We start from the raw sequence: 21,910 nt of genomic DNA on the forward strand, positions 1-21,910 counted from the left end.
AGATAGCCGTTGATATCAACAGTACCTTTAGCATGCCTGTAAATTCAAGTCTTTTTTTTTTGTTTTTTCGGATAATAGTCCATGACTCTCCGAATCAGCTATTTAACTCGACATTATTTTCTAGAAATCATGGCCCAGCAGAAGGTGGCCGTTGATTATATCAATAATTGAAAGAAATTATATATATATATATAGACAGACAGACAGACAGAAAGACAAATTATAAAGAATTTTGTCGATTTCATGCCCATTCATGACTTACTTTTTCGTTGTTAAATTAATACACGTGAGAAAAATGGATTGTAAAAATATAACATGCATGCAGCTCCCAATATTTAGCCCCGTGGAAACTGCATGGAAATTATGGCCTTTAATTAATGAAGCTTTACCATGCGAGCTGTAGGGGTACGTGCGTGCAGGCCAAATATATACCAGAGGTCGATGTTGCTCCATGTGCAAGAGTGATCGTGAGATGTTAAATGATTATGCACAACGAACGAACGAACTTCGGTGATATGTCCAATCCAGCCCGCGTACAACCAAAAAAATTGCACATGAGTACGTCCCTTATGATGCATCTCTTTCTCAAAAAAATTGAAGAACAATCACAAAGCTAGCTTGCACATGTGTAGAAAAAATGACCAGATTTTGGTGGTAAATACTTGAGTTATTATCCTGCAAAATTAGTAACAATGAATCTTTAATATATACATGCATCCATGCATGATTGAACTAATTATTTTGGCTTCTGGTTTGAATAGATTTTTCAAACAAAATAGAAAGTCGGGGTTGGTTGGCTTAGTTTAGGAAATACATACATGTATATAATATCATGTTGCAAGAAAACTCAAAACCAGAATTACAAGCGAAACACGCATATCTAATTTTTCTAACACGAGTTCAATGCACAAATCAAAGAAGAATCGTGTAATGTATTAATACATGTCTTCCACGAGAAATGCTATATATATATCAACTATTATTCACTTCCATATCTTAGATTTATAATTTTTTTTTTTATATATAAATTAGTGTAAGAGTGTTTTTTACATGTGTAGAGTAGTAAATAGCGAATGATAAAAAAAAAAATTATTTAAAAGACATAATAAGATAAAGCTTCATTTTTATTTAGAAAAATTTGTTTATAGAATTATATAGTTCTCTGCTTTCCAATTCTTCAATATTGTTATTTTTTATTATTTCAAATTGTTTTTTTCCCTCATCTTAATGGTTTATGCAAAAAAACACAAATATTGGCCAGAAAAAAAAAACACATGGCGCTTTCCTGTTACGATAATAATCATATTTATTATTTTGTAAAAATAAAGTATGCAGGTAAAAAATAATATTATTTTATTAATTTTATATGGACTTTGCTAACCAGCTGCTTCCGCGGCACACCACGTAATTGTTAAGAAAACAAATAATTGAGTTCTTTTAGGGATGAAAATTGACGATGCAGTTTCACCTAATTTTTTTTAAAAAATTTATAATTAAAACGGTATCATTTTATTTATTTAAGTGAAATATCGTCTTTTTATATACGTATAATATATATAAAAATATATATATAATCGATCGATTCTATGGTTTAAGTTTTGCTTAGACCGAAGTCGAATCGACCTGTGTTGGTTTACTTTAGGGTGATTGTATTTAGCTTTTTTCCCGATCGATCGATTATGTGTTGATTTTGGCCGGTTCTAAACTTCAACTGTCAATTTGCATCAGCGATGGCCAATCCTATCGATTTCTGTACAGTTCTAAGTTCTTTTATTTATTATTTTTATACTATATATTATTTTAAAAAAATAAAAAAATATAAATATAAATATAATATCCAAACGATGAATATAATTTTTCATTAAATATATCTCGATAATGATGAAAAAATGTGTAGTGGACAGTTTTCATTAAGGAAAATACTAGATGTCCGCTGGGGACTCCCACTGCGAGCTCTCGTTGGGCTCTAGTATTTTTTATATATTTTTTTTTTAGTTTTTTTTTTATATAGATATTTTTAATAATTTTAAATATTTAAAAAAATAAAATAAAAATTATAATATTATTAAAAAATACTTTCTTAATCACGAAGTAGAATAAAAAATAATATTTATAATATTTCGTGATTAAGAAAGTATTTTTTAATGATATTTTAAATTTATTTTGTTTTACAAAAATATTAAAAAATGTAAAAAAAATCTATATAAAAAATAAATTAAAAAAATACACATAGAAAAGTACATGCTAAACCCAGCAACAACCCCAACAAAAATTATAGCATGACAATTTTAAATATTATTTAAAAAAAAAATCATAATATTACTTCTTGATTAAGAAATATTTTTTAATATTTTTTTCTGATTAAAAAATTATTTTTTAATGATATTTAAAATTATTTTATTTTTTAAAAATATTTAAAAATATTTAAAAATTTATATAAAAAATTATTTAAATAAAACAAATTTAAATAATGCTACACCCCACGGGAGCCCCAGCGGGGCAGCGGGGCTCTAGCATCACCCTTTCATTAATGTCCACGTATATCTTAATCGACATAATTAAATCAGAACACGTTCCTGGAAATTAGTCACGTCATGTCATGCCACCAACTTCGTAATTATCCTCGTGTACGTATAGAATCTAATTGCACCCAAGTTGATTAGTGGATGCCAGATGGTCGCTTGGCCAATATATAAATATATATATATTCCTATTAGTCTATTGTAGTAGGAAATCAAATAAAATAAAATAATTTTTTTAAATTTTAAAATAAAAATAATATTAAAAAATATATTTTAACAATATTTTATTTAATTTTTTAACTTTAATCTTAATTAAACTCATCTTATCTCATTTCATTTTATCTATAAAAATAAATGAGACCTATAATAAATACATTGAATTCAAAAAATAATAAAAAAGAATAGTTTAAATGATTAAAAAATGAATAATAAATAATGAAGAAGCTGAAACAAATACAAAAAGAAAATAACTCAGTATCATCAATTGAATGACTTTTTTTTTTTGAAATAGATTTCACTTCATTTCATAAATCGAAATTACAGCTGTGACTTATTAATATAGAAAAAACCCAAACTACAAGTAAAACTACACATCTACTCTTGAGCATTCCTACACACAAATTCATTTATGACGGGCATTGTCTTAACTTCTATAAAACTCTCTCTTAATAAAGAGAGCGCTCTATAAAAATATAACTAAATAATCCATCTTTCAAATAAGAGAAGCACTAACCCCCTCTATCATCCCAGACAGAAGGAATACGAGATTCTGCTACTATAGACATCAAGTCTAAAATAACCTATTTCTTTTTTATTAAAAACTAAAAATCAAAAATTACAAACGAAAAACACATTAAAAAAAAAACCAAAACACAAAAAAATAGCAAGTGGGCCCGCTACCCCCTTCTACTTTCCTTTTTTTTTCTTTTTCTTTTTTTCCCTTTTTTTTTTTTTTGCTTTTCTTTTTCTTCTAATGCCTTATTCTACCTTATTCTTCTGCTTTTGCGTTTTACGTTGCCCGTTGCCCCCCTCAGCCGCTCTCTCCCAAGCCCATTTCCCTTTTGCTACCGCCACCCTCCACGAGCACCATTGTGAGCCCAGAACAACGAGTCCACTGCAAGCATCGGTATCCCGAACCCAGACAGCACCCAGCTCGCCATAACACCAACCTCCACTATGCAGAAGACCTCCTACGCACAAGCTCTACCACACCACCAACCGGCTATAGCATCGTCCGTCCCTCTCGACCAACTCTTGCCCCAGCTGCGGCTGTTCCAGGCGACTCAACACCACACACGGGTCCAAAAGAAAAAATGAAAGATGAGGTTTTAGATCTTTGAAATGAAGATCTTTGAGTATATTCAGAAACACAGATCTTAGAAAGATCTATCAATTGAATGACTTGATAGATAGGACAATGAGTTCATGAATAGTTACAAATAATTTGTTTGTACAATGCTAGAGCCACCGCTTGGGACTCTCGCTGGGAGCTCTTACTGCCTCTAGCATGTATTTTTTTAATTATTTTTTATATAATTTTTTTAACACTTTTAAATATTTTTAAAAAATAACATAAATTTAGAACATCATTAAAAAAATACTTCCTTAATCAGAAAGTAAAAAAATAAAATAATTAAAAAATACTTCCTTAATCATGAAGTAAAATAAAAAATATTAAAAAATATTTTTTATTTTACTTCGTGATTAAGGAAGTATTTTTTAATGATGTTATGATTTTTTTTATTTTTTAAAAATATTTAAAATTGTTAAAAAATCTATATAAAAAAAGAACTAAAAAAATACATAAAAAATACATGTTAGAGTCCAACGGGAGCCCCCAGCAGTAGTTCTAACATTATTCAGTTTGTTTAGGTTGCCGTGATGATCGCTAGGCGTGCAGCCATTTTTTTAAAAATATTTTTTAACATATTTAAATATTTAAAAAAATATAAAAATATATCAATATATTAAAAGTCACTTCTTTAATCATTAAGTAAAAATAATTAAAAAAATTAATACATAAGCTATCAAAATTAGAATACAAACTTATGCAGAAAATTAGAATTTTCCAATTTGTTTTGTTTTTTGTTTGTGTTCTCTTTGATCAAGGAGGGCATGCAGTCGACTCGATACTACCTACAAATGGAGTCAAAACACGTGCAAAAGACATACCAACTTATACATGTTCTTTGAGGAATTTAAAGGGACCAATTCAATGTTGTTGAAGATGCAAATTATGTTTTATTCTCACCATCTAATAATCCGCCGCCTAATGATAAAGGAACCTTATTTCGTATTTATTTTTAATTATGAGGTTTCATATACACATGCACCTAAGCATGTGTATTATTAATTTTTGAAAAATAATATTTACAGCCTTTGAGTATGAAGTCTCTATAGATTTTTTTTTTTTTTAAATAGATAAATTCGAAACTGAGATTTACGTAAAAATTATTATTTTTAATAAAAATTCTTACTAAAAAAGAAAAAAGAAACGTAAGACCTGAACACTTCAAAACTGCAGACGCCAGGGCCCCTCTGCTTAATTAGTGAGATGCGAAAGGTCATGTGCTGATAGATGATCTGATATTGGATGAGGATGCGTATATTGACTGTATATTATAGCACCAACTACTCACATTTTGTTCGTTATATTGATAAAGACAAGAGACGTGAAAGAATCATAAGAGGACAAGTATATCCTAAAATTAAGATGATATGTATATAAATAGTATTATATGTACGTATAATATTATACGTCTTAAATGACAGTTCTATTTTATTAATATTTTATTTTTTATTTTAAATTTCAAATTTTGAATTTAAAATCTTTCATAATTTTCAATAATTGACGTCAATACGTATAATTATGTAAATAAAATTGTAAATATAAATAATATTCCTTTTACGGACTAGTAGCCTAATTTAATGAAATATTTTTGTTTTCGTTTGAATGGAGCAAAGGAAGAAGGTCAAATTATTCGTAAAAATATTTTATTTTATATTTAATTTTTTTACTATTATTTATCTATTTATGAAGTATTTTTTTAATTATTACACATACTAATATCAAGTTTCTTAATTATACTAAAAATATCATCATATGTGTAATTTTCATAATTAAAAAATTTCTTTAAGATTATAGGATATCTTAAGGTTATACAAGGTATGATTTTAGGGACATTATTAGCTCAAGTTCCTGAGTCATTAATAAAATAAAAATTATATTTATCATCTTCTACACTATATATTAATATATACAATTTTTTATTTTTATCATTCTATTTAAACACACACATATTAATGTATAAATATGTATATTTAAATATAAAGATAAAAATGACAAATTACATATTAATATATAGTGTAAAGATAATAAATAACAGTTCTTTTAATAAAATGCCAATTTGCCGAGGAAAAATGATTGTTTATTGAACAAAGGACTATGATTTCAAGGGGTGAGCATTGGGCGATTTATACCGAAAAAATCGACTGGACCGGCCAATTTGGTCCAGACTGGACCGAGGCTGGTCCCGGTCGGTCTCGATCCGAATTTTATAGGACCGAGATATATATATTTTATAATTTATATATAATTAATTATATAATTTTCATCTAACCTAATCTTATCACTAACTAATATATAATTATACTATATTATAATTATAAATTAAGTATAGACTATAGTTATACAGTTATACTTATACTAATTTTACTAATATATAGCTATACTATATTACTAATAGTCTAATACTTTATAGTAATACTATTATATAGTTATACTAATCATGATTCATAATAACTAATCACTATAAGTCTATAACTATATATATTTACTATTTAGTATCAATGTATTAATATATTCTTTAATGTATTACTAATACTATTAAGTATTAAGAGTTATAGTATAAATTATAATATATGTATAATTTATAAATTTATAATAGTATGTATAATTAAATATTTTATGCTTATTTATAATAGTATGTTAAGAATGTATTTTTCTCAATTATGGATGTAATATGTATGGATAATTAAACTATTTATGCTTATTGCTTCATATACAAAATGTTAAAAGTTGTATATGGCTCAAATTGAATGGCTCATTATGCATTAACATACTTAAGTTAGTAATAAAGTAATAATTAACATCGTCAATATAATTATAACTAAACTAAATCACTATAGTCTATAACTATAATTATAAATTATAACTAAATCACTATAAGTCTAGAAGTCTACTGTCTATATATAGTATTAAATTATTAATATCACCATGAGTTTATGACTAATGACCATATCACTATGAGTCTTTGAGACTATGACCATATATTATTATATAGTATTAATATCACTATTAAATTATTAATATAGTATATAGTACTAATAGTATTAGTAATAAGTTATATCAATGTATTATTATATAATATATAGTATTAGTATCACTATATCATTATAATATATATATATACACACGCACTATAAGTCTATATGTAGTAGTAATTGTAACACTATAGTCTATAATAGTATAATATATAGTATTAGTATATATTAAGAGTTATAGGATTCTAGCATAATGTATGTATAATAGTATAGTATTAATATCACTATAAGTTATAACTATATATACCTAATAGGCTTATAGGCTAATACAATGATTTATTAATCATATTACAAATTTATTGTTTTCTTTTATCATTGTATTTTTTAAGATCAAGTTTTTTTTTTAGTATTTTTAGCTAAAAAATGTACAAAATTTGAAGTGAGTCGAAAATAATTGAAATTGGACAAAAAAAAAACCAGATTTAGATGGACTGAATAACCCATTTGGGGCATGTCTAGACCGAATGGACAGACCCTAGATCGAATAGGTCCGGTCCGGTCCGGTCCACAAAACTGCCTAAGACCGGACCGGACTGATATCACCCCTCATTGATTTCCTTTTATTTATTTATTTAATATTTGAGTTTGAAGGAAGTTTTCTTGAGTTAGTTTATTGATTTGTAATATTTATCTTTTCGGCACACGAGTTGTGATTTAATAATGTTAAATTAACGTTATTAATTCTATTATTAAAGCACGTTTCTTGCTTGTTGTCTTGGTTTCTCATTAAGAGAACCAATGATCGGAAAAGAAAAAACACATGACAATTCAATAAGTCGGTCTGTTAGATTGGCTTGAAGTAGTTTCCTGAAATATTTATATTTTAGATACATATATATATTTATATATCATATATACTAGGTTAGGAGCACATGCAAAGCACGTTTGTCTAGTTGGGTTGAACATTTTGTTTACAAAAATAATATGGTTTGTTAAAAAAACTTGATTAATGAATAATTTAATGCATAGAGACAAAAAAACAAACTTTAACAAAATACATATTTGGAAAATTAGTTCAAAATTAAAGTCAAGATACATTAGAATAACATAGACAAATAAAAATAGCATCATTGCCGCCACAATAAATACTACCACCACACTAAAAGAACACATAACCAAGATTTTAACATCCAAGCATAAAGTAATTAAATAAATATACAAAGTAATTACAATCTGTTCATAAAAGTAGAAAGTGCAACGGTATAAAATTAAAACAGACCATAAATTAATGCAAGTTTAGCGAATAAGCAACAATTAAAACAAACCGAGTTAATTCGAACCATATGGCTTTCAGTGATAAACCAATTAATTCAAACCCAATTGCACTAAAAAAAATTCACCAATCTGATTTAAAACAAAGCTCATTTTAAAAACTAACTTGTGGCAATTAAAGCCCATGAAAATACTATTTTTAACACACTTTGTTAAAGCTTTATCATAAAACGTTTAAGTCCAAAACAAGTTAAGCCTGTGGGCTTTAAAGGCATTCTTGTCATTCTAAAAACTAAAGGCTGAAGCCCAAAGCATTATGGTGCGGCTGCACTACAGAGAAGAAGAAGAAGTGTGCGACAAAGGCTTACCCAAGGAAAAATAGAGGCACTGTTGAGGAAGTGACGCGACGGAGCTGGGCTGCCTGATGGTGGCTAGAAGACGGTGGATAGCTCGGTAACTTCACGGCTTTTTCCTCAGTCCGTTATCCCCTGTTTTCCGACTCCCGAAATAGAGCAAACCATAAACTCAAACTTGTTAGAGATCGGCCTCCATTGATTTCAAACCTATTGGCCTCCGTTCTTAGCCGAGCTTGGAAGTACCATAAACTCAACCTCCGTCGCGCGGTGCCGCTGCTTCTTCTTCCTTCATTGGGTAAGGTTCGGCCACCCAAAGCATTTCTCTCTCACTCATCACTCTCTTTCTCTCTGTTGTTTAGCTGCTTGCCACCGCCACTCATCTCCGTTGCATGCCTCTCACGGTCTCACATGAGTTCCCTCTCTCTCTTTTATTAGTTGGTCTCTCTCTCATACACTCTCTCTCAGTATTTAGCCGCCACCTCGCATCTTCTCCACCTCCCAGTTCTTCGCGCCACTCCACTCTCGTTGAGTATGTACGTCTCTGTTGCATGGTTGGTCTCAGTAATGGGTGCACTGGAAGGGTAAGTAACAGACTTAATTACAAGTAACAGAGTTAATTATAATATAAACGAGAAAACAAGGAAATTAACAGAAAAATAACAAAAACTATTGTAATAATTAGATAGCCACTTATTATAATAGAATAGATATTTATATATATTACCTTATAAAAATACAAATCACGGCACACATGCATGTACAAACATAGATTGAGACTTTGTAACAAACAAAATTGAAACAATTGAAATGCTTCCTCTACGTGACATATTCTCATCTCCAACTCAGTCTCATTTGTTTTCACAACTCATTTCAACTCATCTAATTTCATCTCATTTAATTGTTACAACTTTTTCAAATTTTCACACAAAATAAAATAAACAATTTAACTTTTTCAAATATCAAAACAAAAATCATATTAAAAAAATATATATTTTAATAATATTTTATTCAATTTTCAACTTTCATCTCATCTCATGTGCAAAAAAAATGAGGCCAAATTTACTTTAGTGTCATAGCATTTAACAATAGGACAAAGATATGATAAAGTTATTCTACTCAGCAATTTTACATCACATATCTATTGACACGTCTTTATTTTTTTACTTGATGTGTAGTGTAAGACTGCTGAGTAGAATTTTCTTATAATATAATATATTCTTTCAGAATGTTTAATAATTTTTCATACTTCTAAAGATATTCGACTGTTCGAAATTTGTAATTTGTCTTTCTTGAACTTTCAATCCAAGTTTCTGTTATTGGATTCTCAGCCCAATATGCTTACGTGGATCCAATCTCTATATGCTCGTTCATATATATTCCACGAAGAGCCCGCATGATCCAAAGCCCATGTTGTTAACGATAATAGAATTGCAAGAAAGAAGAAGGCGCAAATGCCTTGGGTGCTCACGAAAAAAAGGAATAACATAATGCAGAGAACGTGAGAATAATTTGTGAATGGAAAATCTTATTGATCTTTCACGTACATGTGCTATTTATAGCTACAAAGAATATTTATAGCTACAAAGAATCAAACAAAATAATGAATAAACAAAATATATTTACAGCTCATCAAATGGAATTCATTAAATAGAATAATTTTCTTCATAACACGTCAATCTGGAAACTTTTCTTCTTCTAACTTTAACATCCCCTGCAAGATGGAGAGTAAATATTGATAACTCCCATCTTGAGCAGTAGACGATTAAACGTGGGAGAGTACAAAGGCTTGGTGAACAAATAAGCTAGTTGAAACGAAGAGAACACATGTAGTTTTCACTTGTCCGATTGAGATTTTATCTCGAACTAGATGACAGTCTAGTTCGATGTGTTTCTTGCACTCATGAAACACAGGGTTTGCGGCACTGTGCAAAGCAGCGAGGTTATCACAGTATAAAGTCGCAGGTGCTTCAATATTTATTCGCAAGTCGCTAAGTAAGTAACGCATCCAAGTGAGTTCACAGACTACAACAACCATTGCTCTATATTCTAACTCTGCAGATGACTTGGAAATTGTGTGTTGTTTCTTTGACTTCCATCATATGAGAATTTCCAATGAACACACAAAATCTGGTGGTTGATCGTTGAATGTGTGGGCAATTCACCCAATTGGCGTCAAAGTATGCTACTAGGTCCATAGTTGAACTGGCGGAGAGAAAAATACCCTGCCCTGGTGTCCATTTGACATATTTAAGGACCTTGACCACTGCATCATAATGTGGAGCACGAGGAGTGTCCAAAAACTAGCTAAGAAGATTGATGTTGTATCTCAAGTCTAGCCGTGTATTAGTCAAATAAAGTAGCTTGCCAACTATTTTTCGATAAAGAGAAGGGTCATGAAAGAGGGCACCTTCATCCTTGCTGAGTTTGAGGTTAGGTTCCATTGGCAAGGGAGAAGGCTTAGCTACCAAGAGACCAATCCAAGCGCATATTTGCATTGGCAAAGTTGTATGCCAGCTTTAGAACGTCCTATTTCCATTCCGAGGAAGTATCGCAATGATAACAGATTTTTTATCTGAAACTTGTTTTCCAGAAATTGCTTTACTGCAGTGCTTGAATGTGATTCTGAGCTCATGAGTATGATATCATCGACATACACAAGTAAGGCGACGAATGAGGTAGGCGTATGCTTGGTGAAGAGGCTATAGTCCGACTTGGATTGTATGAAACCAAATTCAGATAAGGTTGAAATTAGTTTCGTGTTCCACTGGTGGGATGTTTGACGCAAACCATATGAACTTTTTTGCAAGCAACAAACTTGAGCTGTTTTGGCTACGGAGTGGCCAAGAGGTGGCTTCATATAAAGTTCTTCATCAAGATCGCCATATAAGAAGGCGTTGTTGACGTCAAGCTGTTGAAGATCCCACCCTTTGATGGCTGCAACGGTTAGAAGACATTGAATTGAAACCAATTTAGCAACATATGAGAAAGTGTCATGAAAATCAATACCGTCGCGTTGGGTAAAACCTTTTGCGACTAGTCGAGCTTTAGCTCGTTCCACTGTGTCGTCAGCTCTGAACTTGTACTTGTAAATCCATTTGCAGTCGATCGATCTCTTGCCTGGAGGAAGATCCACGATGGACTAGGTCTCATTGAGCTCAAGGGCAATGAGCTCTTGGTCCATTGCTTCACACCAGATTGGGTGTTTGATGGCTTGTGTGTATGATTTTGGCTCATAATGAATTGAAACATAAGTGGTAAAAGCTCGAAATTGAGGTGAAATTGATGTATATGATAAAACTGAGGAAAGGAGAAATAAAACACAGTTACCTGAATGTGGAAGAGAGCCAAGAGAAATCAACTTGAATACCAAGTGGTGAGCTTCGGGTGTTGTGACCTGTTGGCAATGATATTCTTTGAGATAATCAAGAGTTGTTTTGATGCGGGTTGATCTGCGAAGAGGTGGAGGAGACGATGGTGTGGGTGATGAATGTGGAGGAGAGGGAATAGGGTGATCAGTCGAAGAGATGGGAGGAATGTGAGTGAAAGGGTGTTGGTCGTTTGGAGGTGAATATTAGGTGACTGAAGGAGTGTCATTGAGTGCTGTCAAAAGAGAGGTAGTGGGTATCTTTGTAGGTGTTTGATGTTTGAGTGGAAAAATTTCTTCATGGAATATGACATCTCGGGAGAGGAAGATTTGTTTAGTGGTGAGGTCAATGAGTTTATATCCTTTGGCACCATATGAATATCCAAGGAAGAGACATTTTCTAGCTCTAGGTTTGAATTTGGTCCGGGTATGGGATAGTGTAGAGGCGAAAAATAAGCATCCAAAGAATTTGAAATGGGAGTAAGATGGTTTGGTTTGGAAGAGAACTTCAAAAGGAGTTTCATGGTTGAGTGTTGGGGCAGGTGTTTTGTTGATCAAGTAGACGGCGGTGGTAATAAAATCAGACCAATATTGTAAAGGTAAGCCGGATTGGAATTTGAGAGCACGCGCCACATTAAGAATGTGTTGGTGCTTGCGCTCAGCTAGGGCGTTTTGTTGGGGCGTGGCAACGCAAGTTAATTGATGTAAGGTTCCATTGGAATTTTAGAAATGGGGCATTTGAAATTCGGCACTATTATTAGATCTAAAAATTTTGATTTGAGTGTTGAATTAGGTTTCAACAAGTGAAAAAAATTGAAAGGGATGCTCGAGCTTTAGAATTAGTTTTAAGAATGTAAATCCAAGTGCATCTTGTGAATTGATCAACAATGGTGAGGAAATATTTGGCACCATCATATGATTTGGTTTGGTTGGGACCCCAAATATTGACCGAAACAACATCAAATGATTTGTTGGCTTTGGATTCTGTTTCAGGAAAGGGCAATTTTCTTTGCTTTGCAAGTGGGCAAACCTCACAAGGATATGTGAGATGATCCGTGTGCTTGAAATCAACATTAAGATCATGTAAAATGTGTTTTGTCATGGAACTGTGTCCAAGTCTATAATGCCATAAATTAAACTGATCAAATTTGGCAACATGAGTGTAATTAACAAAAGATGAGGAAAATAAGGTATGAAAATGGTAGTGTAGAGCATATGGTTTGGGTCTGGAAAATTGCAGGTGGTAGAAGTTGTCACGCACCGTCCCCACTCCAATCGTCATCCAAGATGAAAGGGTCTGGATATAGTAAGAATTGGAGAAGAAAATTAGACAACAATTGGAATATTGTGACAAGGTTTTGACATAAATTAAATTGAATGCAAAAGTAGGAATACATAGTACATGAAGAAGAATTAAATAAGGTGATAAATGCACATCACCAACGTGCTAAGCAGTGGCGGTAGATCCACTCGGAAGGTTGATGATGCAAGAAACTAGAGTAACATTGTGTGTGAAATATTTGGCTCTACAGATCATGTGATCTGTAGCACCCGTGTCTATAATCCAAGGTGTTTGAATATGTGAATCATGAGTTTGTGTGTGTGCGGAGTAAGAGGATGAAATACTTGAAATAGGGGAGGAATTGTCATTGACGTTATTAGCCGCAGAGTTGGATGTATCATTGCGAGATGGGTGAAGCAAGACTAGGAGCTGGTTGTATTGCTCATGAGTAATAAGTGGACCATGGTTGATTAACTCCTGCGCAAGAGAAGACTGATTAGCTGAGATTTAAATTTGGAGCTGTTTTTGTGGCCAGGAGGGTATCCATTCAACTTGTAGCATTTGTCCTTCGTGTGGCCTGGTTTGTGACAATGCGAATAGACTGGGAGATTGGGATTCGCCTTGAAGCATCATTCCAAATAATGGCTAGGCATGTTGCAATGTAAGCAAAAAAGTCGTTCTATGCGATAGTTGGTTGGATTTCAATTATCTGGACCTTTGGCAACCATTGCAAGGGCTGCTGGTATGGAGTGAAGTTGCCGATAACTTTCCTCTTGTTGGACAAGAGATAAAACTTGATCGAGAGTCGGGAGTGGATCATGAAACAGAATTTGAGCACGAACAAAGTCGTATGAATCATCAAGGCCCATGAGAAACTGCATCACCTTGTTGCGGCGGGTGTAAACCAGCGAGGTTTGGACTATGCCGCAGGTGCAAGTTGGCATTGAATCATAGATTTCAAGCTCATCCCATAGGTTTTTGAGTTTATTTGAGTATTGATTGACGGAGTCTGTGTCTTGATTCCGAGATGTGTGAAGTAAGGCTAGGAGCTGGTTGTACTGCTCATGAGTAATAAGTGGACCATGGTTGATTTCCTCCTGCGTAAGAGAAGACTGATTAGTTGAGGATTTAAATTTGGAGCTGTTTTTGTGGCCATGAGGGTATCCATTCAACTTGTAGCATTTGTCCTTCGTGTGGTCTGGTATGCGACAATGCGAACAGACTGGGATATTGGGATTTGCCTTGAAGCACCATTCCAGAGAATGGCTAGGCATGTTGCAATGCAAGCAAAAAAGTCGTTCTCTGCAAGAGTTGGTTGGGTTTCAATTATCTGGACCTTTGGCAACCATTGCAAATGGTGCTGGTATGGAGTGAAGTTGCCGATGCCTTTCCTCTTGTTGGACAAGAGATAAAACTTGATCGAGAGTCGGGAGTGGATCATGAAGCAAAATTTGAGCACGAATAGAGTCGTATGAATCATCAAGGCCCATGAGAAACTGCAAGGTTTGGACTGCGCCGCAGATGCAGGTTGGCATTGGTTCATAGATTTCAACCTCATCCCATAGGCTTTTGAGTTTATTTTAGCATTGATTGACGAAGTCTGTGTCTTGAGTTGAAGATGAGATTGATTTAGCAAATTGGAAAATGCGAGGTGCATTTTGGATGGAGAATCGTTCCCGAAGGTCATTCCAAACGTTGTTAGCAGTTTTGGCATGTGCGATGCTCGATCTATGTTTTGAGCTAACTGAATGTTGTATCCATGCGATGATCGTGTCATTGCAGCGCTCCAATGGAGCAAAGAGAGGGTTAGAGGTATTGGCTGGCTTGGTGATGGTTCCATCGATGAATCCAAGCTTGTTTTTTATGTTAAGAGCACGACACATCATCCTTGCCCAAGTTACATAATTCTCTGTCATCCAGAGATCAGGAACTAGGAGAGAGGAAGCACCTTCTACAAGTTGGATGAAATATGGACTAGCAGGATGGTAAGGGTTATTTTCATGTTTGAGTGACATGTTGGCTTCATGAGTTTCTGTCATTGCTTTGGTACCATGTTAACAATAGTAGAATTGGAAGGAAGAAAAAGACATAATTGCCTTGGGTGCGCACGAGAAAGGGGAATAACAAAATGCAGGGAACGTGAGAATAATTTGTGAATGAAAAATCTTATTGATCTTTCACGTTCATATGCTATTTATAGCTACAAAGAATCAAACAAAATAATGAATAAACAAAATATATTTACAGCTCATCAAATGGAATAATTTTATTCATAACACGTCCATCTGGAAACTTTTATTCTTCTAACTTCAATACATGTTGCCATCAAAGACTATTAATTTATTTTTAAACTAGTACGTAGAGTAATAAGCATATCTAATAACGTGAATATGTAATCTTTTAAAAATAAAAAATTCTTCTCATAAGTTATTATTTACTATTTTATACTCTATAGTTTATGAAAAATATTTACATATTCTATAAAAAAAATTATAATTATAAAATATGAGAGTAAATAGTGACTGATTAATAGTATTAAAATATATATATATATAACCCATTTAGGAAAATACAAACATCCACGTCACTAAGTCTACCCTGCCAAGAAGTAATATAAAAAAATTAAAGAAGTTTTGTGGTTGTTTAAATCAAATATCTTTTATAATTTAAAAAAGGAAAGAGATAATCTTACAATATTAAATATTATCCTTTAACAATACAAATCTCACTTAATGTAGATTTATATGTTGTTGCGACTGAGTCATATTAATGGCAATATAAAATTATAAATGATAAGAATTCTTGATGTCCAAAAAATTAGATAAATACGGAATTATCATTCCACGTCATCAAGGAGTAGGACTGCTATTATTATCCTCATCTCGTTGAAATCTTCACGTTTTCTTTCCCTGATTTTTCTTCGAGATTATAGGCAATTAAATCTACTCATGACACAAATGCCCCCGCCGCTAACAAGCCAAATCCTTGGGAAAGAAAGAAAAGGTCGTACTGATAGATGGAGGGTAAATTGGTAACATTACATTATCATGGGCCAAATCGAAACTTGGCCCAACACACGTGTTCGATATATATGCGGAAAGACGTTCAATCGTCGACGGGCGTAGCTGCGAAAGACTGGTTTGTTCGCAATTGCAGCAGAGACAGATTCAATCTGTATGGTTTCTTTCCCTTGGTCTTTTTTTTTCCATTACAATGATTCTTTTGTGAAATCTGTAGTACAAGTGAGTATTATTTATTTACTTTCTGAATATGCTTGTATCAGCTTTTGTGTTAATTTGATTATGGGGAGCTCCAGAATGCTAGTGTAATGGGTGTCTGCGTCTGCGTTTACTGGCTAACGATTATTCTTATATTGCAGAGGAGATTGCATGAGACTGTAAAAATGAAGGCTGGGAAGATTTTGTTCCTTTGTCTCTCTTTGAATGTGATTTCCTTTGTAGTAGTGGTAAAGTAGCGTTCTTTGTGTTTTACAATCCATACATTTTTGTGTATTTAATTTTGTGAAAGATATCCTATTAAATCTTCTTATTTTGGGTTGGGTTTATAACACATGCAGATTGCTAATCCACCAACATGCCCAGCTGATCTTGGTAAGGAATGCAGTGATTCAGGTGAATGGGATGGGGAGTTCTTTCCTGGGATTCCAAACATCAAGTACGAGGTAGGGAGGGTTATGACTTAATTCTTTCCGGATCATGTTCCTGTCACTGCATCTCTGTCTATTGAAATGTAGGTTTAGTAAACTTTTCTTATTTTACTGACTGTCGCACTCTAAATCCTCGTGAAGTTTACTATCTCTCTTTGTTAATATGCTATCAAGTGTACCTCAAATCAATTTTTTATGGAGTTGACATACAATTGTTTGAGGAAAATGGAATCTTCATTACTGTGATACCTGATATCTATATTTACATTTTTTTTTTCAGGGCCCTTCTAGCAAGACTCGATTTGCATATAAATGGTACAATGCGGAGGAGAAAATCCTCGGGAAGAAAATGAAGGTTTGTTTTTATTCCTAATATCATCTAGGTTTATTAAGCAGCTGATGGTTTCTTACATAAGGTTTTATGGTTAGGATTGGCTGAGATTTAGTGTTGCATTTTGGCACACATTCCGTGGTACCGGTGGTGATCCATTTGGCGCGCCTACAAAGTATTGGCCATGGGAAGATGGTACAAATTCATTGGCCATGGCCAAGAGAAGAAGTAAGATTGATCTCTTTGAGTTTATTTCTGTACTTGGCATTGATAAGCGTGCAAGTGGAAGTAACATGGTTCTGTTTACTTAATGCATAAAACAGTGAGAGCCAATTTTGAGTTCATAAACAAGCTTGGAGTTGATCGGTGGTGCTTCCATGACAGGGATATAGCCCCTGATGGCAAAACCCTGGAGGTGAGTCATTTACCCAATGAGGCATGGCATCAGAAGCAGTTGCTTTGAAAATTTTGGAGTTTTGTGATGTTTCTACTTTCTTGATGTGAAATCACCACTTGTCCCAAAAGTTTAAACTGAAAGGAAGAAATATATTTTATTATTTATTTTGTATTTTAACACTCCCCTTCGCGTATGGGCCAGACTCCCTCTCAATGGGTGGCCCCAACACGTGAAATATTTAATTAAATAGGGTAAAGTGTAGAGTCAGGGTTCGAACTCACGACCTCTACTCTAATACCATGTGAAATTACCACTTGTCCCAAAAATTTAAGTTTATTAGAAGAGATAGATTTTATTAATAATTTTGTATTTTAACACTTGATGATATTCAAATGTTCTTACCATTCTCTGACAAACAGTAATTTTGCATTGTTTCCTTTGTCCCAGGAAAGTAATGCAAACTTGGATGAAGTAGTGGCCCTTGCTAAGGAACTTCAGGTAATTTTGTATGTATGAAAAGGCAAATGGTCATGCCAATAAAATGTGATATATGAGTCACAACATGGTTTAGTGGGTCTAGTGCCGTGAGGATCATGAACCTTCTGACTTTCTAAAGCGTAATCTCTATGCAGATCACCTTTTTCTCCATTTTTATGTACTCATCGACCGAATTAAATCCTCAATAGCGAAAGCATGTTCTTAAATACTAGACCTTCCAATAGCTAAAGCATGATCCTTTTTTTATTGTTATTTTTCTTAAATACGTCTCATGGAATGCCTTTATTATGCGACTGTTCAGGGAACCAAGATCCGTCCTTTGTGGGGTACAGCTCAGTTGTTCATGCATCCCCGTTACATGCATGGTGCTGCAACAAGGTAATTTGTGTTTGTGCAGGTGTTATATTTCCTATATTAGTCATACTCTGTCATTCATGGACTTATACTTCAGATATGCTTGGTTTACAGCTCTGAATTGGGGGTATATGCATATGCTGCTGCTCAAGTCAAGAAAGCCATGGAGGTGGGTTTGTGTGTCTGTGCATGCATTGCTTATTGCAGAAATTTGGCTGTGCACCCATCACCTATGCTTAATATTTTGTTTTTTATATGATATTTTAAGCTGGCTGGTTGACGGATTCTACAGGTAACACATTATTTAGGTGGAGAGAATTATGTGTTTTGGGGCGGCCGTGAAGGTTATCAGACTCTCTTGAACACAGATATGGGACGAGAGCTTGATCATATGGTTCGTTTATTGGGATCTACTTCGCTATTATGTCCAATGATACAATTGGCTTGCTTTCTTTTTATAATAGTGTGCTACCAAGGGTCTTTACATTTTTTTTTTGCAATTGTATGTTACATATCTTTACTCATGGATGCTTATCCGCTTATTATTTATTATTTATCAACTCACAGGGAAGGTTCTTTGAGGCTGCTGTTGCTTACAAGAAGAAGATTGGATTCAAGGGTACCCTTGTGTTTGATTTATTAGAGATTCCTCATAATGGACTAGTTGTCTGATAATATGATTTTTATTCATTTATTGGGGCAGATAGCATGACTACTCTGCCTCTGCTTCTTAATTAAGCTTTTTTGAGCTTTTCTTTAATATATAAGGACCTTGTTTTTCTTCTTTGTTACATTTTTCAGGGACATTGCTCATTGAACCCAAGCCTCAGGAACCTACCAAACATCAGTATGTTCTTAGCTTCTCTGTTTTATCAATTATACGGAGTGCACTTTCCTTTATGCTTACATATGGTAAATCTCATCAGGTATGACTGGGATGCTGCAACCGCTGCTAATTTCCTTCGAAAATATAGTCTTATAGGTAATTGAAGTTCAATTTTTAAGTCATAATTGATTCTTCATTTCCCTAATAATTTTTATTGTCTGATAAGCTATATCCATATTGTTATCATATTAATCAGAGTTTTCATGGTTGTAAGTGTTATTGAGATTGCATTTCCTTCATAATCAGTTTTTCATGGTTTTAAACGTTGTTGAGATTTCATAATTTGCAGTCCTTGACCGACATTAGAGTTTTGAGATGGAAGGCTTAAGTGGTTCATATAAGACATTGATTTATCAACTCTTAACAAATTAATGACCTTATTCTGCTGTTTTCTTTTGTAGGAGAATTTAAACTGAACATTGAGTGTAATCATGCTACCCTATCTGGTCACAGGCATGTACCATATTGTATGTTAAACAATTGAGTTGATCAAGTGTGAGTTTCTATAAACTTGTGCTGTTTCTGTACTTGCAGCTGTCATCATGAGCTTGAAACTGCTAGACTCAATGGTCTGCTGGGAAATATTGATGCAAACACGGGTGACCCTCAGATTGGTATCGAATATTTATAAACTTCAACTTTTCTTGAGTTTTTTTTTGTTTTATTTTATTTTTGTATATGTCGACTAGACATAAAAATGTTTTGAACGCTGGAAGTTTTAATCTGAAACTGTTGCCATATTCCACCCTGTTGCCATATTCCACAGGTTGGGATACAGATCAGTTTCTCACAGATATTGGAGAGGCAACTCTTGTTATGCTCAGTGTGGTTAGAAATGTATGCAATATATTTGTCTTTAATCTGTCAACAAAGGAGTTAAAATCTTTTTTTGCTTGTAGGAAATAGAAGAGCAAAATTCTTTTGATGGGTAATGCAATTTTTTCTACTGTTGTTTCTATCGCAGGGTGGACTAGCACCAGGAGGATTCAACTTTGATGCAAAATTGTTAGTCCTTCTTTCGACTTGCTTCCATCTGAGCTTTATGGTCACAGGTGTTGTTTTTTCATGATGGATAATTGCATTGGACTTTACTTTGTTTTAATTCTTTTTCTCACTGACATTTAGGCGAAGAGAGAGTACGGATGTTGAAGACTTGTTCATTGCTCATATCATCGGAATGGATACCCTAGCTCGTGGACTTCGAAATGTTGCCAAGCTGATTGAGGTGATGGCTGGCTGGCTGCCTGTATTAACTTTAAAGTTTCTTTGCTTTCATATAATGTCGAGACTAAATATTTTATTTTATTTTTTTCATAAAACAAAGGATGGTTCTTTATCTGAGCTTGTTCGCAAACGCTATGAGAGTTTTGACACAGAACTTGGGGCTCAAATAGAGGTAATGTGATTCCCATGCCCCCCCTCCAAAAAAAAAAAAAAAAAATTCCCTCCTTTCAAATACATGTGGCTAATGCACGGTTGCATTTGTAATCAGGCTGGTAAAGCGGATTTTGAAATGCTTGAGAAGAAAGCCTTGGAATGGGGAGAACCTGAAGTTGCTTCGGGCAAGCAGGTATTGGAAGGATAAATTTCATTTCTTTAATTCCTTCAAAGATTTCAGAGCATCCTTCTCACAACCAGCACGTGTATAATTAAACATAATATTAGACTAATTACCAATATAAGCTTAGGCAGTGAAAATGAGACATTCATGAAAATAGAATTACCAAATGAAAATCTCCACCCTCTTCATAACAAAAGTGTAGTCAGTGTATCTACTACCCTCTCGAAAATCAACCCTACCATTTTTAGCATAAAGGAGCCGGAAGCCATCTCGACTTCTCTTCTTATTGTTTAAATTGATATTTTGATTCTGGTGGATATATCATTTCATTTCTTTCTCAGACTAGAGGTGTTTGGAGTCTTCTAGTTTGTTTTTACCAAATGACCATCTTATTTTGGCCTCAATCTGAATCTAACAAAGGGCCTTTTGCGCAACTTTGCAGGAACTTGCGGAGATGATTTTCCAGTCTGCACTATAGGGAAAATTATTCGACACAGGACTAGTAGTTATTCTCTCTTATGTTAGGGAATGATACCTTAAATTAACAAAGGACCTTATTCTAGGATGACATAGACATATCATGCTGTTCTGGACTGGACCATTTCAGAAAGCAGCATTGTATGTATTGAAATAAGGGTTAGGGATACCTTTTGTTTTCAGGTGGTTGTGGTAAATCGCAAAAGGCCTTTGTAGTTTTGAGTAATGCAAAAGACCTTCTATTTTATTTAAATTCCTTAAATTAGCGAACATGAGTTTCATATGCAATTATCAAATTATCTCTGGTAGAATGATCAACGTCACATTTCGAGTAAATTCATAATGTTTGGATTCGAAGATGACTTGAGATGAGCTGAGATGAGTTGAGATGGATTGTAAATAGTAATGAGATGAGTTGTGAATAGTAGTGAGATTTGTGAGTTAAAGTTGCTGAATAGTAATGAATAGTAGTGAGATGAGTTGAGATGAGTTGAGATGAACTGAGATGAGCTGAGATAACTTGTGAATCCAAACAAGTTACTGAGAATAGAATGCCTTAAGAAATGAAAAATGGAGAGAGAGCCGAGCCGCAGCATGGCTGCACGGGCTGGCCATGAAAG

General features: G+C 33.5%; 1 protein-coding gene across 1 annotated transcript; it reads left to right on the forward strand.

Moving 5' to 3' along the window:
- The first annotated feature begins 16,204 nt into the window (after positions 1 to 16,204).
- Positions 16,205 to 21,560, forward strand: LOC108991148 (xylose isomerase). The gene is made up of 21 exons (XM_035693360.1): positions 16,205 to 16,293; positions 16,499 to 16,585; positions 16,697 to 16,801; positions 17,067 to 17,141; positions 17,216 to 17,345; positions 17,441 to 17,532; positions 17,962 to 18,012; positions 18,314 to 18,390; positions 18,481 to 18,535; positions 18,659 to 18,760; positions 18,934 to 18,985; positions 19,168 to 19,213; positions 19,293 to 19,348; positions 19,654 to 19,705; positions 19,787 to 19,866; positions 20,019 to 20,089; positions 20,217 to 20,257; positions 20,378 to 20,477; positions 20,577 to 20,648; positions 20,745 to 20,822; positions 21,256 to 21,560. The coding sequence occupies exons 2-21, from the start codon at positions 16,523 to 16,525 to the stop codon at positions 21,289 to 21,291; spliced, it is 1,434 nt and encodes a 477-aa protein (XP_035549253.1). The 5' UTR covers positions 16,205 to 16,293; positions 16,499 to 16,522; the 3' UTR covers positions 21,292 to 21,560.
- Positions 21,561 to 21,910: the final 350 nt, after the last annotated feature.

Source organism: Juglans regia, chromosome 8, assembly GCF_001411555.2.
Source record: "Juglans regia cultivar Chandler chromosome 8, Walnut 2.0, whole genome shotgun sequence".
In the NCBI taxonomy this organism is placed as follows: Eukaryota; Viridiplantae; Streptophyta; class Magnoliopsida; order Fagales; family Juglandaceae; genus Juglans; species Juglans regia.